Source organism: Ctenocephalides felis, unplaced genomic scaffold, assembly GCF_003426905.1.
Source record: "Ctenocephalides felis isolate EL2017-DRISC unplaced genomic scaffold, ASM342690v1 CF-g0.4_SCAFFOLD_03571, whole genome shotgun sequence".
NCBI lineage: Eukaryota > Metazoa > Arthropoda > Insecta > Siphonaptera > Pulicidae > Ctenocephalides > Ctenocephalides felis.
The window spans coordinates 26,445,482-26,463,546 of NW_020539725.1; the positions used below are offsets into that span (position 1 = coordinate 26,445,482).

Sequence of the window (18,065 nt, forward strand, 5' to 3'; positions counted from 1 at the left end):
ATCGAAATATATATAAAAGCTATGTTTCAACGGTGCATAATATTTAAAAAAATCATCGATTTACTAATTGAGCTAAACTAGTAGTGTATAGCATCGTGCCAAAGCATATTGCTGGAACTTCCCATACCGTAATGAAACAATCGCAGTATATGAAAAGTTTTGTAATATATTATTATGAATACTGTAACTTCCTTTATTCTATTTTATAGACAAAATATAAGATCTTATAAATTGGACGACGACGTTTTTTATATATGTTTACATGAAAAAAGTAAATGAAAAGCCCATACATCTGACATCTGAGAATTTTTGAGTTGTCATTTTTCTTAAAATTATAAAAATTTAAAATAATGATAATTATAATTCTGTATAAGCAAAATTACACATAATACAATATTTTTTGTATGCATTTAAATAACGTAAATTTAATTCCTTCAAATTAATTTACTTTTTAGTATTCTGGAATTTTATAAGTAGATGAGTAGACTTTATTCATCATGAAGAAATTTAAATATTTCGTGAAAAAAGTGTGGAAAATAAAATCCAAGGTGATATCGATATTGTGTCGGTATATGCTTGTACCTATGTATACCCAAACCCATCTTCTATTTGATAGCTTCCGTCATCTACCGTCAGTTCCTCAGCTTCCTTCCGATGAGAAAGGATAGCGGAAGTAAAGTACCTATATAACTGATGAGAATGTGGAATAAGATGTTACGAAACCTTAATAGTTGGTTATTTACTATAAGTTTTATTTTATTCTTAGCGATGAAAATTGAAATAAATAAAATATGCAATCATAAATTATTTTAGTGATTAGTTCCGTAGTTTCCAACCTGTGGAGCGCGATCCCTCGGTGGGCTTGATATCCATGATAATAGTCCAGATGTGCACTTAATTAGGTGTTGCTCATGTTACAAGATATTTGCTGCTATAAATTGCAACTTTCAATAAGATTTTTTTTTTATTTTGTATAATTATTTTCTATTACAATCTGTTCAAATTACGTGTTGACATGTAGTGTACGATTTGTTATTGGTAGACAATCTAGTAATTGTCCTATCTAGTTGTGACTAATAATTCATTCTTAATAAATTAAATAGTATTTTTTGACATTTTATGATTTTATATACCTGCTAAAAGTAAATTTTACTTGTGGCTATATTTGAGACTTATAACGTCAAATGGAAATTTGAAATCATGCTGCCTAATGTAGAGCCTGGCCGAGTTTGGGATAAAAAAAATCGGTCGTTTCAAAGAGAAATGAGCTGATTTCTCAGCAATTATTCTATTGATGTGATTTTTATCTATATCATATCTATATTTCAGCTATCTAAAGACGCAATATTATTTGATCAGCTGCCATGGGTACCAAGTTTGGTAATAAATATTTGCGAATTATTTATTTACTTTTGTCCAACAAATCAACATAAACGGATAATAAATTGCTAATATTTTAAAATAAATGTCAAGTCAGCCCCTTAGCTTTTCATTTTTTTTTAAATATTGATGAAATCTAAACTAAAAAATAATAACTTTCATGGAAGATATTTACTACGACTGCGCGATGTTCAGGGCCAATTGAGGATTTGCGTTCTTAAGATTTACAAAAATTTCGCTTATTAGTAGAAGCATAAAATTCTATGGGATTTGATTGTATAGGAAAGTTTTATCTTTATAAACTGCCTTTTAGAAGTATCTCATGCATTCCTATTTCAAATTTCAAAAAAGGCTATGCCAATCTAGGAAATTATCATAATGATCAGACGCACAATTTTAAAAGAATCAACTGTACTGATATCTTTATTAGGTAACAGAAAATTGGACAGCAAAATGGAGAAAATCTACCAATTGATTCCACGTATCAACCTGAATTCGAAATAAATATTTATTAAATATATTGATGCGTAATAATAAAACTTAAAAACGCAAGGGTTAGACAATAATTTTCTATAAATTAGTAATAATCTGTAGAGATATACAACTAAATAATTTAATCTAATAGATATCTAAAAAAATATTTGAATATAGAATAGAACCTTTATCTCGAACATCTGCTTATGTGACAAAACTCGTTGATGCAAAAAACACGAAGATATGTACGAACATTCATATCGGATTTTTGCTTCTACTGCTGCACGTATTGGAAAATCACTGAACCAAATATTCGGTCAAGATAAAAAATCAGTTAATGTTTCATTTGCAAATAACAGTTCATTTACCGATTGTTTGAATATTATCATTATTAAAAATTTGCATATTCATATGACAGACGATAGAAATCTATGAAACGTGCCTGAACAAACATATTTTATAAATATTTTTCACGTTTTGCATATTTGAATATTTCATTATTGGACATAAAACTGGAACTTCTATTAAAAATATTTTTTAAGAATAATTATTTTCATTAAAAACATATTTAAATTGAACACAACATATCATTTATTGCAAAGTACCAGAGAAAAAATAAGTAAGAATATTTGAAAATCTATAACAAAAGCATTTTCTTTCGTTGTTGATTTTTTGTTTGTGAGCTCTCGTGTTTAGTTTACGAGACCTTAATATAATTTATTTTATAACCTTATTTTATTGTTTTATAAAAGGTATTGTTAATTTAAATTTAGATTCAACAGATGTTTTGTATGACCTCTATAATAGCTTCATGTGGAAAGGGTGGAAAGGACCAATTAATAGTTAATCCAATTGTTCTGATAAATATTTCTAACAAACTACGAGATCAATTATATTATATATGATTGAATTTTTGTAAAAATGTGCCCATAACATTTTTGTTTCGCATTGGTTAAAAAATTTAGCTATTATTTCATGAAATTTCTTTAAAATCATTGTATCTCTTTGCGCGATGGCTGTCCGTTTTTACCCAGCCTTTGGGGTAAAAAGAAACAAATGAGAAATTTTAGAAAAATACTTAAAAAACATATTTCAATAATTAGGAATTATGAACTAGCAATTTTACTGAACATAAATAGATAGTTCTTCTTGGTACATGTTATGCTTGTGATGTAGTTTATTTTATAGACAGTATAATTACTTAAATTACCCTAATTACTATTACTAATAAATATTTTTGTTTTAATAGTGAAATTCTATATATAAAAGTATTACAACATTAATTTAATTTTTATTTATATTTAATGAAATGAGAAAATATACAGCTCAAACTATAAGCCATTCTATAAATGATGTTTCATAAATGATTTTATCTTATTATTTTATTAATAATGACATAAATAATAATACATGTAAATGTGAGCCTAATGGTATTAATGGTACAACAAATTTTTATACCATTGGGCTCACATTGACATGTATAATTATTTTTATAATAATTAATAAGATAAGATAAAATCATTTATGAAATTATTTATAGAATGGCTCAGTTTAAGCTGTATATTTTCTTATTTCATTTAATATAATTAAAAATAATTAAACTTTATAATACTTTTATATATAGAATTTGACTCTTAAAACAATAATATTTATTTATGGTAAGGCGGGGCACAAAGAAAATTAAATTAGTAATAGTTAAAGGTAATTTCAGTAATTATATAATATGTAAATAGTTTTTATTCTTCGTAGTTTTTCTACTTATGGACTCATTTATATTTATAAATAATTTTTATAGCAAAAACTAAATTAGTTGCGACCCTGTGCAATATAACTGTCCGCTTGTATCAGTAATTTTATAGTAAAAAGTAATCAAGGCTAATTATGCATAAAGCTTGAAGTGAAATTAAGTAATGTTTGATAGATATATACATACATATATACACCTGTATATGTATTCATTTACGTGTATTAGATTGTAGTAAATATTAATACGTCTATATAAATCTTTCCCAAGTCAAGTACACTACAGTATGCTACTTGCACGCTCTAATCATACTAGTAGATAGTATTACAGCAATAAATTATTTTATTAATTATTATTGTTTAATAATCTAGTGCTTACATTATAATTAAAATAAAAAATGAACTTAATTTTTGTGCAATTAATATTTCTTTTCGGAGTAGTTTTGTCGGCTTGTGATAAATATCAGGTGGAATTGCTAGGTAAACTCAATCAAGGAACTTATACATTAATAAAATATGATAAATAATCTGAATCAAGTTATATTAAATTCCATAAACTAAATTTTGATAAACAAACTTTGATATACCCTTAGACAAACTACAAATAAATATTTCTTAAATTTTTAACTAGTTCGAGTTTAGTTACTTAATCTATATCAAATTGTTTGTCTAATGTTTAATATATTTGTTTGGAGATCAGCAGTGTGTATAATCTAAATCGAAACATCACATGTACTAAATTAGTTTCACAACATGCATTATAAATAATTATATATAAAATTGTGTGTGAGAAAAAAATGTCTATATATGGTAAATTGAAATTCGAATTAAATTGCAAATCGTTTGTCGTACAACCCATTTTTATCCTGAACAAATAAACATCTTAATACGTTCTATATCGGAATAATGAATAAATGATTCTGAATCCAAAAATAACGTTTAACATTTTGCAAAAGGATTGTGAAAATCATCAGTAAATTAATATTTAAGAACCGGTCCTTTTAAATATATTGTTATTAATTATTTTAATAAATTATAAATAACAACTTTATTCTTGAACTATATTCCTATTTAATAAATTATTCATGTACTAGGTGAAGAACGAAATGAGTTGAACGAGGGGCCGCATTGGGATGAAAAAAACAGAATGCTATATTTTGTTGATATACATACTAGTAGTTTGTTGCGATATAATCCAGAAAATAAAAAGTTCTACAGGTAATCAAACACAGACATATATATATATATATATATATATATATATATTGATGAGTTATTTAGAATCGGGCAGTAACACCAAGTAAAAAAACTAAAGTAGTTTTGAAATACTTTATTTATCCATACGTTTCGGTCTTCATCGAGACCGTCATTCAGTGGAAAAACTAAAAGATTTTATATGATGTAGGAGGAAAATAATATAAAGTTATAGAACGTATATATAAATACTTAGAGAAATTAATTATACAAAAATACTACACTATTACACTGTGATAAACCAAGCTATTAATAATGGAACATTTAAACTAATTATTTTTTGTCAGTTTTTGATTACATTCTAGTGTGTACAGATTGTCTAACGTCTAAATACTGAATGAATTGTGTTTACAAATTTTTGCGAAAGGGTAAAAAGACTGGTAAACATATGTTTTTAATAAAATAATAAAATATTAAAATACACGCTTCATTCAGATATGGTGGTGTTTTGAAAATGGTCAAGGATTATTTTATGGTCATTGCAAAGCGAATTGTTGTCCAATCTTTTATTTATGGCCGTCTCGTTGTGTAAAGATATTAGACATCCTGCGCTAAATCTTCTTTTAAATAAATTATTTTCGAAATGTAGGATCGTGGGATTGGAAAAATCAATGTTATGTTTGAGCTGATTAATGTGATCCGTTAGTTGCGTTTTATTCTGGTTTTTATTTTTAGAGTTGTTTTTATGTTGTGATGTTTTTTTCTAGGGTTAAATTTTGGTTTTAATTTTGTAAAAAATGTTGAAAAAGTGTTTTCAAAAGTACAAACTACTTTAATATTATTTTTACAGGAAAAAAACACTCTTTTAACTCTTTTTACAAAATTAAAAACAAAATTTAACCCAAGAATCCTAAGTAATCTAGTTTATAAGCTTAATTGTTTAGATTGTAATTGCGTGTACATAGGTAAAACCAGTCAATACTTGCACAAAAAAACATCACCACATAAAAACATGGATTTTTTATGTTGTAGAAAAAATGGATTTTTTTAACTACCATTCAAATTACAATCTGTCTTAGTGAAGACATTAAGTAATTGATATGTTACAAGATATTAAACAAAGATTAAAAATTAAACTGTACATTTACTAGAAACTATATTTTGAATACGTCGAGCTGTAGACATTAATTTTTGTAAAGATTTGTGAAAATTTTAATTTTTAATTTATACATAATAGTAAAATAGTCAATGCTAATGCTTTTGGATCATATATGCTTACTATTCGCAAGGATCAATCAAAATCATTATTCTAAGCATTATAGAAATTTATATCATTTTCAATTGAATCATGTATAGAATCTATTTCCAGTCACTTAACGAAAACAAAAGCTATATTACTTCCTTTTGGAGTAGAACAAATAAACAAGTTTTCTTAAACGTTTTCCTAAAAAAATTAAATTATAAGTATTTTATTTTATATAAAATATAAATATTTTATATGAAAATAGTTTGAATAAAGCGGCAAATTCAATAACGCATCAAAATGTGTGCGATACTGTTAATCAATGTTTAAACCCCTTCTTTCCAATCGATACAGAGGAAAATTGAATGGAACCAAAAGTGTGGGTTTCGCAATACCCGTGAATGGTACAAATAACCAGTTCGTTGTGGGCGCAGATCTGGATTTATTGCTTGTGCAGTGGGATGGATCTTCCCCGGACATTAAGACCGTCCGAACACTCGTCAAGATTGACGACAGAAAAGCTGGGACAAGGTTCAACGACGCCAAAGTCGATTTTATGGGAAGACTCGTGGCAGGTGAGCAACTTGAAATGCTTTCGACAGTTTGTTTGCTTTATATTTCCGCAACGTTCAGAAAGTTTAAAATTGTCTGAATGAAGGTTGAAGATCAGTTGAAGAAGTATGTGCGTGGAGTAAACGACGCATACTATAGGTACTTACTAATATGAGCCACATTATATAGCACAGTAAAAGCTAAAGCTTTCTAGAACAATTGTTCTGCCATATATACTGTCGCTAAACTTCTAATTCATTCATTGCTAAAATAATTAAAAAAGCATACGCCATACATTCCCATCTAATGTACCATGAATTAAACAATTAACAATGATTGACTAACATACTCGTCAGGAAGAAGTGGCAAAATTTTGTGTACTGACGAGTATATTCGTCATGCAGATAAGTCTTGCAATTTGTGAAAAGAAAAAAAGGCAAAGCAAATACTCAAATTACAAGATATTTAGGATATTTTAATACTATACGAATATAAAATAAATAGTTGTGAGTAAAATTTTTCTTCGAAACTATTTTTTTTTAAACTGGACTCTATTGCGGGCGATGATGTTAACTGTTTAATAAAAGTTATAATTACTAAACATCTAATAATTTTGTTATATTTATTATTATCTTTCACTTATTGTTTTTATTCTACTTTATTGTTATTCTAGTATTATTTTTATTTTTCAGAAATTTTATTTATTTTACTTATTAATTTTATTATTATTATTATTTGCTTTTATTTTATATTAAATAAACATACTACGGATATCATTTTATTGAAAATTCTATTTTTTATTTTGTGCTCTTTTTATTAAATTGATATAACTATTCATTACTGTTACGAAATGTTATTTATTTAGCAGTGGTAACAAATATAGTAATTGAAAAATAAAAAAAATCTAATAATTTCAAATTATCATCCTGAAATTTGATAATTCTAAAATGCGCCATTTATTAATCTATTTTGAATTTATCATATCAATTATTGAAATAATATTAGTCCCATCATGTCTCAATGACTGTGTTAATGAAAAAATATGATTCCGTTAGATATTAATAATTCAAAAAAAACACACATTTAAATCATAATAAAAAATTAACTAGATGTAAGTGGCAATTCGGTTTACGACAAGTTGCATTAACGTTCCCGATATGTGTAAATCGACTTCATCAATAATAGATCAATTGAGATTGTAAATTTTAAAATTGTTATCGTCGCAATTTAGGTTAAGAAATTTTAAAAATAAATATTTCGTATATTATTATATAGAAATCAATGCATTTTCTAAATAAAATTACATAAATTATATGATCTAAACGCATGACCCATTATTCTAATTTTTAAGGAAATTGACCTTTTGTAGGTCTATTACATGTTAGAATGTTCAAAAATTAATTAATATACAACAGCTCATCAGCACAATTCCCAAATGATATCTTTCAAACAGTGAAATGTGAATTTTCTACAAACGCATCTTTTTACAAATTTGTTGGAAAACGATGCGAAATGATTTGAAACGTCTAGAAAACAAAAACTTAGCAAATCAGATTATTTGGCAAAAACATATTTACTTCATCTTATTAACCCGTTAACTTAAAATGATGAGCAGAGCCCGCATGCGATTGCTAGGCCAAAAGTGAATATTATGGGGATAGCCCGCGTACGATTTTCGGGACAAAAACAAATATTACGCATTACGAGCATGGCCCGGTATGGTGAACGCAACAATTACAAAATATTTTTTGATACGAATCTATAAAACACAAAATTATTTTATTTTTGTGATAAACCGTACATTATGAGGGAAAATAGTAACAAACGCCGCGCCAGCTTGAACATTTTCAAATCTAAATCGTAAGTTAAGGGGTTGCTAATGGGTAGTACTGAGAAGTAGTGTGAGAGTTTCTCTCATTTCTATTTCGCGCTGCCCGATGTCAGATTGCCAGAGCGGGGATTCGAACGCGCGACCCTATCCATACAAAGTCAATGCGTTAACGATCTTCGCCACAACAAATGGTTCGTCATTAAAAAAAATTTGCGCCAAAATTTATATTCATGAAAAGTCATATCGACAAAAAGTTTGCGTATGAGAAAATAAGCCATTCAACGATTTAAATGTTTTCCAACAAAATCTACTTTCAACAAATAAAGTACATTTAATATTGAATATCTCTCACATTTATGTAATAGTTTGTTTTGAAGTTCCATTTAACGAAAACAATTATAAAAAGATTAAACCCAGTGTTTGCAATAAAATCCTACTTAATTTTCTCTATAGGTACGATGCTGGATGGTCCAGGCGAGCCGAACGATGAGATATTGTTGTCTCTAGGATCGGATTTAACGAAGCAGATATTGCTCGAACACGTCGGATTATCCAACGGAATTGCTTGGAACAGGGAATTGGGTAAGAATAAAAATAAATAGCTCTTGAAACGTAAAACGTAAAACGTGACGCTACATAAAACTCAACACTTTCAAATATAATATGTTTCTCTAAGATATAAAAGTGTACAATAGCTAAAAATATTTCGAAAATCCACATATAAGAATATCCATCCGCCTACATCGGAAAAGAATTTTTGCAGTATTGCCGAGATAAAATATGACATTATTGTAAAATAAGCATAGCGTGAATAAAATATTTTAGAGTGCCAAATATATTTATAAAGTGAGAAATTAACACGTTCGTGGACAGTAAAAGATTTAGCAAGGTACAAAAATTGACAGCCATTTTAGTTTTAAATTATAAAAGGGTAGTAAGAATATCAGATTATCATTGTTATATACAATGAATGCTATAGCATCCACGTCAATTATTAAGCGATATGCTTCTATTTTACGCAATATGCCATAATATTGCAATAAAGCTAATTTTAAATTAATTAGTGACTTTTTGTATTTGTTGAAGGCAAAAATAAAATGGGTTTTCTCCAGAAAAATTGTATGAATCTATTTCACCAAATAGCTATTTGAAGTGGCCAAAGTTTGGCTTTTATGACAAAATGTCAGCACGTATAGAGACCATAATGCGGAAAGTATTAACACGTTTGGTACTTATGATGAAACTTTCATAATTAAACTTATAATTGGTGAACTACTTTTTAATGACTGAAAATAATAAAGCCTTCTAAAAGGCGGAAATAATGGTTTTTAGTGCTATAATAATATTTAAAGGAATATCATCATATGTAAGATTAAAAGCAACAGCCATTAAAGATTTAAAAATCAAAGTAAGTCATTAGCATTACACATTACATATGCGCAGCAATCATTACTTTACTAATTAGAGCTTAGTTATAAAGAAAAATATTTTTCGCTTATTTTTCGCCAAGTTATTATGAAAGTTTTGAAGATATTATTAATATTTGTGTAACATCATTAAATAATGGATTTTCCTACCGATTTAAAAAAAATACAATTATTTTGCCTTGCGTTATAGAAGAATATAAAGGATTAACTAATTTTAAATCTTTAATAAAAAAATATTTTCAATTGATTAATTGTAATTAAAGATGTTTTTAAAATACTAAATATTTTAAAATGACGAAATTTTTAATTTTTACAAACTTTTGTCATGAGGGGGCTACTTTCAGTCACGTGGTTTAAAAGAGGGGGTTGAAATCACAAAATATCATATGAGGAAAGACGGAATCTAGTTAGATAATTATCACATGTATTTATTTGAATTTTGAAAATATTCAAAATTTTAAAAAAATACCAAAAATTTAATATTTTTTCTAGAAACTAAAAATACACGTGGTGTTGAGGGGGATAATTTTGAAGGCGTCCATTAATTACGTGAGATTTTTAGGGGAGGGGGGGTTGACAATAAATCACGAAATATCACGTGGGGGAGGGGGGTATAGTAAGATATCACGTGTATTTATTTTTTAATAATTTTTTTTTAAATTCAAACATTTTCAAAAAATAAAAAACAAAGTTCAAATTGCTAACAAAAAATTAAAAATCCAGCACAAAATATTGCAAGTTGATAAAGAAATTTAAAAGATTCAAAATTCGTAGGCTCTTTTAAAGACATGTAAAGATCTATATATGTATATGTCATATGTGTTCTTAGATCTCAAGAGCCAAAACCTATAGTATACCTACTATAAATTATTCTGTTTGTTTTTAGGAAAAATGTATCACTGTGATTCTACTAAACATACAGTAACTCAATATGACTATGATGAAAAGACTGGAGTGATAAGAAACCCAGTTGTATTAATAAACATTTCTGTTAAAAAGTATAAACTTCCAGAGAGTGCAGTACCTGATGGAATGACAATAGACACTGAGGGTAAATATCAACTTTATATATTGATTTAACCAAAAATTAATTTATAATACAGTGGTAATCAATATTTAATGTACCAGAATGGACCATTCCCATATTAGTTTGAATAAAAAAAATTTATTCGATCTACAATGAAATTTGCCATCGTATATATATTTATCATAAGTACAAAATATTTTGAACATGATGAAATGAACATGAATAGCTGTAAATTAATGAGTTTGAAGCAACATAAAAGTGTAAAGTAAATTTTGAATTAAATTTGCCCGTTAATGTGTGTTTATTATTATAAATACATCTTGAAAGCACTTAATAAAAATAGACGTGCAATCGCAATTCAATAAATGCTTATAAAATATGAATATGAAATAATTATTTATAATACTGATGTATATTTCAGGTATTTTATATATTGCTGTGCACGGTGGAGGAAGAGTTTTACAATTTGATCCAATCAAGAAGGAAATTATACATGAGATTATGATACCCGCACCTCAAGTAAGTCTTTAGTTATTAAAAATCAATTTCAATTTGAATTTCTCATTACTTGATTTTCAATTGAATGAAAATTCAGATAGCTGAATAATTGAAAATGCCCATCGAATGAGCTGGAAATATAGTACCACTAAAGCATTGTTTCTGATGAACTAATTTCAAACTGAAAATTCGATAGAGTTCTAACTAATCACTGGTTATAGAAAATGTAATAATTTTAATAATAATTCATTTATACTTCAATTAATATCATCGTCATTAGTTAATAGCAATAAATGTAATTGCAAACAGTTACAGTTACAATTTTTTCGTTTTAGCTCTAACAATAATTTTTTAAATAATAAAAAATCTTAAATTTATAAAAAAAACAGTTATAAAAATACATGATTACAGGAATAGATATTGCAGTAACATTCTGTAGAAAGATTGATTTGTAATATGCCCTACAAATATTTCATTTACACATGTGTAAGGCAAGAAGTTACAAAACTGACCTTAAAATTAGACTGATTTCTTAATTGGATTTCGGTTTTCATTAAATTCAATATATGTATAAAAAATGACGAATCTGTTTCATGTACTGCCTTTCCAAGAACTCTTGGTGTAAAACAGAAGCAATAATTCAGAGCAATTAGCTAAAATTGAATTTCTCTTTGTAATTTGTAAAGGTAGTTGCAAATACGTTTTCACCTACGCTCTATTTTCTAGAGACTTCTATAAAAGTTTGCTTGCTTGTTTAAATCAACATGTAGTAAATGAATAGAACTCTCTAAGTTTATTAATAAAAAAACTCAAAAATAAAACATCTTACTGAAAACAATGAACATAGCTCGAATGAAACATTCAAAGTATATGAAACTCTAAAAATAGTGTTTCTGTAATTTAATTGAATTTAAAAATAATAATTGTGCGAATTGCTTCATATCAACAGTATAATAAAAATTAAAAGTAGAAATAGAAATCATTTGAAGATATCTTTTTTTTTTAAATTTAGGTGACTTCAGTGGCATTTGGTGGCAAAGACATGAACATTCTATTTGTAACAACGGCTGCTGAAGCAACAAATGGCAAACCAGTTAAAGACAAAAATGCTGGCAGATTATACACAGTTAAAGGTTTAAAAGCAAAAGGCCACAAGGCAAACATGTTTGTTTTAGACCATAAATACTTAAATTAACAGAACAATCAATTTATTTGTTAATTGAAGTTAGTTAAAATTGATATTGTTAGATAAAATTTAATTATTTACTTATTAAATGTTCTTTATATAAGTCTGATGCTAAGAAATTCTACATGAGCCATGTCAGAGCTACATGACAAATTGACCTAAAAATTTCTTGATTTATCAGAACAAAAAGTTTTAATATAGGCAATATCAGTCATATACGTGTGACATAAATAAATAGTGTTTAATAATTTTGCCAGAAAATTTGGCAAAAAGAAACATTTAGTTTGAAACAATATTTGAAGTTTTTTTGATACATTTCAAACTAAATTATATTATAAAGTTACTTTGGTCCATGGAATTATTTCCGATATTATTGTGGCAATTAACGTGTTAAAAAAAATTCGTTTCGACGAAATGAATCGCCACTGAAGATGTTGTTAATTTTACAAAATAAGATTAACAGTAAATTTACAAAATTCAATAATTAGCAAATAATTGAATACTAGAAACTAATATTGAATGGTATTATTATTATTGAACAAGATTTTTTTGTAATTGCAACGCGATCTGTTTGTAATTTAATGATGAATATATTTATTGCTTTTAATAATTTGTAATACTAAATACTAAATTAATATAAAAAACCATTGGATGCAAATGATATATAAATATCATCAAACGTTAATTAATTGTTTTAACTGCATAAAGACAATAATTTACTCAATAATTAGAAATTCATTGCAACAAAACAAGTATGATCTAATTAATATACAAATATCATAATAAAGTTCTTAATTGAATGTATATTAAGATTTAATGCCCAATTAAATTAATTTACCATAATCTGTATAAAAGCAATTATAGTTTCAATAATTAAATATTAATTACAACATAACAAATATAATCCAAATAATATACAAATATCATATTAAAGTTAATAATTAAATATAGATGCCTAGTTAATAATTGAATGATATAATGCCTAACTAAATTAATTCAACTGTATTATAGCGATTACTAATTCCTTGCAAGTATGACATCAATTTGTATACAATAATAAAAATATATTTGCATATATTATAAAATATATTTGTATGCGAAATAAGTGAATTATAATTATAATGAATGGAACAAAAGAGATGTACACAATTTTTAATTTACAATAAATTTCGATGGAAAAAAATAGCTTGCGTATTAATTAATGATTTATTAAAATTATATTTATCTGAAATGGCATAAGTGTATACTATATGAAAAACTCGCTTATCTTGCATATTGAACCTTTGCTCATCTTTGCATATTTGAATTTATTATTTAAATTTATTTCTATATATAAGTAAGTAAATTTAATATAATGATAAAATAATTGTAACAAGCCTTGATTTCAAAATATATTAATTAGAACTAATAAACAGATAAAATTCATTAATGCAATCAATAATTGAAAATAGCTCTTAATTTTCGAGTTCAACTCCTAATTACTTATTGTATATTAAAAGCATAAAATTCAAACTTTAATAGTGAATATATTTAATTTAGTAGCCCTAAAAAGGTTGAACACATAAATCAATATATTACTCGTATAAACATGAACAAAAGCAATGTTCATCAAACATGTATCATATTACATTAAATAAAAACTGATATACTTTTATAAACATAATACATTGAGTACACACATGTCATGTTGTGACACCCGATATATTTCAAACTAGACTCCATAATGATTATATTCTGGATTTATTAGAAGCATGAGTGGTAAAAATACATCAATTATACTACTTGACAGTTGTTCGCTATTACAAAAATTGTAATAATGAAAATTCATCACATAGAAATGGAACAACTATTGGGGTTGCTATCAAAAAAATCAATGTAACTTAGTTAAGTCAAATCATGAAAATAGCTTATAGAACCCTTAAGTTCTGATCGCAGTGTAAATAATAATAAAAATAACTACAATATTTATGTTATTAAGTTTCAAATCAATTTATAATGATTTGACCAATGATTATAAAAAATTATAAAACCTTTATTAAAATATTTAAAATATTATAAAACATTATAAACTGCATTATTTAAAAATTTCACTGACATTATAAGAAAAAAGGAGTGAAAGAATTGGGAAGAAGAAGAATGCTGATTATTGACAATTTACGCAAGAAGAGAAAATACAGGAAACTGAAAACTAAAGCACCAAAACATAGTAGCAGAAATTTAGAAAGAAAAATGCTTAAGCGAATAAAGGTCGAAGAAATAATAAATGAGGCAAAGAAAGTGAATAAACAATTTGTGGTGCTCTCACACCATGGACCTGCCTTTGGGCAGACTACTTCTTGTTATTATCATTATCCAATAACGCTTTAGACTTATTTAGTTCCAAGTTATTATTTAAGTTTTAAAGATATTAAAAATGACATTTTTATATCATCATTGAATAATTCATTTTCCTAATAATATACAAAATACAATTAGATTTCTTCGTGTTGAAGAAAGATATAAAGGATTAACTGATTTAGTATTCAGACAATAATTATGAAACCTTTATTTAAATATTTAAACAATCGGAATACATAATCAACTGCATTCCTTAATAAACAAGACTGAGCTGAAACTTTGTTTTAAATAATTCTGTTTTATTTAATAAAAATTGTTCTGTGCGGACTCGAAGCATTTTCGCATTCCAAAAGGAATGTTTTATGATGAAATAGAATTACTGACATTATGGAAGTCACAAACGCGTCCATTATAATGTTATTTTTCGTCTTTGCGTTAGATTTTAGTTAGAGAAATTTTCTAGCATAAAAATAAAACATGTGTTGATATTGTTTCGAAAAAAAGTGCATTTCATAATTTGATTAATGCCTTAGATTACCAACCATTAATAGAATAGAATTTGCAAAATAGCCACGTTATTTAATATTATCCACATAAATAAATGCAGTAAAAGCTCGTATTAAATGTGGATTTAAACTAGTTGGTTTGGTATTTAGCCTTGAGGCAAGTTACATGAATTTCCCCATATGTTTAAATAATCGACTTAATCAATAAATAATAAATTAATTTGTGAGTCATTAAAAGTATTCCGAGTGAATTTATTACACATAATTGAAAACGAACGAACACTTTGACTCGGAGTATTTTCTAAAAGCAAAATTTCAAAAATCAATAATTTTTATAATTGAACCAGTTTCCAGGACTTTAATGGTTTATTATGTTCAAGACCAAGTACTCTATCATTATACCAAGTAAATAGTCTAATTTTAATTTTAACAAATGTCAAAAGAACTACTCATTTTCTCAATCTTTGATGATTTTTTAAAATCAAACTATTTGTCGTAAGGCCGTAATATTTCAGTAAGTTCTATAAGACCATGGTATATATCACTAAAAAAAAAATCCATAAAAATCGGCTTTAATTTTTTTTTCAACAGGTAATCACAAGAAAACGGCTCGGTAGATTTTCACCTAAAACTAATCAGTATCATTCCCAACTAATATTTTTCAAACAGTTTTTGATTTTTTAAAATCGGTCCGGTAGGATGAGCTTAAATGTGGACGAAAAGTTTAACACTTTTTTTCAAATTACAAAGAAACGGCTTGGCAGATCGTCGAACAAAACTGACAAACGATAGTCCTCACCGAAATACATCAAATGGCTTTTAAATTTCTGAAATCGGTTCAGGCGTTTTAGAGAAAACGTCGATTTACGGCAAAAAATCTGTTCACACACACACACACACATACACACACACACACATACTTTTTCCACATTTGGTCTCATTCGATTCAGAATGGCTTGAAACGTCGAGAAAACATAAAATTAGCGAATCGGATTTTTTGATGAAAACATAAACTTCTCCTTCGGGAATTTAATAACAAAATTTGAGATAGAAAGGTATAAAATGTAAATAATGTAAAATTTGGGGTTCCCCCATGGCTTAGTTGTTGAATTCATTGGAATTCAATCAGAAACTCCAGGCCTCAAACAGTAGTGATATCAATTTTTATCTGAATATATAGATAGCAAAAAAGATAGGACAACTATTTTAGTTGCCTTCAAAAAAAATATGGCAATTCAGATCCTTACAGAATCATAGAGTTCTAATCGCTATTGAAATGAAACTAGAAAAAATGGCTCGACCGAACTATTCACTTACTTATTAAAAGTTGTATTAAAACGATTTTTTAATTGTATCTAGAACAATGAGCAAAACAAGGAAAAATGTATTAAATTTACCCATAGTATCTAACAATACTTTCAGCTATTAATAGCAAATAAATTATTTAATACGTCTTGTTCAAAATTTATATATCGATTATTTGTTATCGAATTTTGATCAAACTTTATACAAAAAATGTTTGCTTTTAATATAACCGTACAGAAGCAATTAAACTGTATTATTAATAATGACATAATTTTAAAAGTAAAGTAAAAAATTGTATCATTGTAGTTTGATACAATTACTAAGTAAAGATATAAGTTGAGAAAAGCTCGACTAAACTTCCATTGCTTTAGAAACTTTAATGATAATATTTACCGATATACTCAGCTTTAACTTATATATTTCTCTTTGAAAACTTCTGAAGTTATAATACCTGTTTCAAGATTAGATTCGCTATATCAAAATATCTATAATGAAGTTAATATGCGCATGACCTGCTTTAAAAACGAATGTGAAATATGTCAAATTATTCGTAATAAACATAATAGCATAAACAACTATAAGAATTTTGTAGAAGTGAACTACTTACCCCAATTATATATCTCAAAATATTTTATTAAAATGAAAATGAAAAATTCTTTTAAAGCCTTAAGGGCATATACGAGGTCTGTTCAAAAAGTTTTCGTAATTTTCGTTTTTTCAAAAAAATATTTATTTATTCGTCTACATTAATGTGGTCCCCTTCAAAGTAGTCCCCCCCAGATATAATACACTTATGCCAGCGTTTTTTTCCAATTTTCGAAGCACCCTTGATATTCACTTTTTGATATGTCCTTGAGCACTCTCGGCGATTTTCTTCAATCGAGGAAAACCGCCGTCCTTTCATGGGTCTCTTCAACTTTGGGAATAGGAAAAAGTCACACGGAGCCATATCTGGTGAATTTTTGCACTTTGCAACACTTTATTTCATTTTTTACGCAAAATTTAATACAAATTCTTTGACTTTTTCAATTCTTCCATTGTAAAAATCGCCGAGCTCAGAAAAACACGTCGAACCTTAGCGACTACCACAGACAAAGTAAACAGTGAATATAGCTGAAAATTTCATCATACTTTAGGGGCATGTATACCAACACAATAAAAAAAAAATTTTGACAATCAGACACTCCAGACCCGCGAAATTTAATTATCAGTAATTCCGGGTACTTTTTGAACAGACCATGTACAATAGTTTTGTACAATATATATATATATATATGCAATAGTTCAAGGTAGATAATTTTGTCATGTCATATCAATATCTATTCATTATTTACATAATGATGTACGTAATTATTAATGAAT

The 18,065-nt window shown here is 26.8% G+C and overlaps 2 protein-coding genes across 2 annotated transcripts in view; one reads left to right on the forward strand and one right to left on the reverse strand.

The window, feature by feature from the left end:
• The window catches only part of LOC113385863 (protein retinal degeneration B-like), a 92,696-nt gene that overhangs the window by 51,657 nt on the left and 22,974 nt on the right, over positions 1-18,065 (reverse strand). The window lies entirely within an intron of this gene.
• LOC113385865 (regucalcin-like) lies at positions 1,759-12,564 on the forward strand. The gene is made up of 7 exons (XM_026623692.1): positions 1,759-1,810; positions 4,692-4,815; positions 6,389-6,609; positions 8,871-8,999; positions 10,731-10,895; positions 11,293-11,390; positions 12,382-12,564. The coding sequence occupies exons 1-7, from the start codon at positions 1,759-1,761 to the stop codon at positions 12,562-12,564; spliced, it is 972 nt and encodes a 323-aa protein (XP_026479477.1).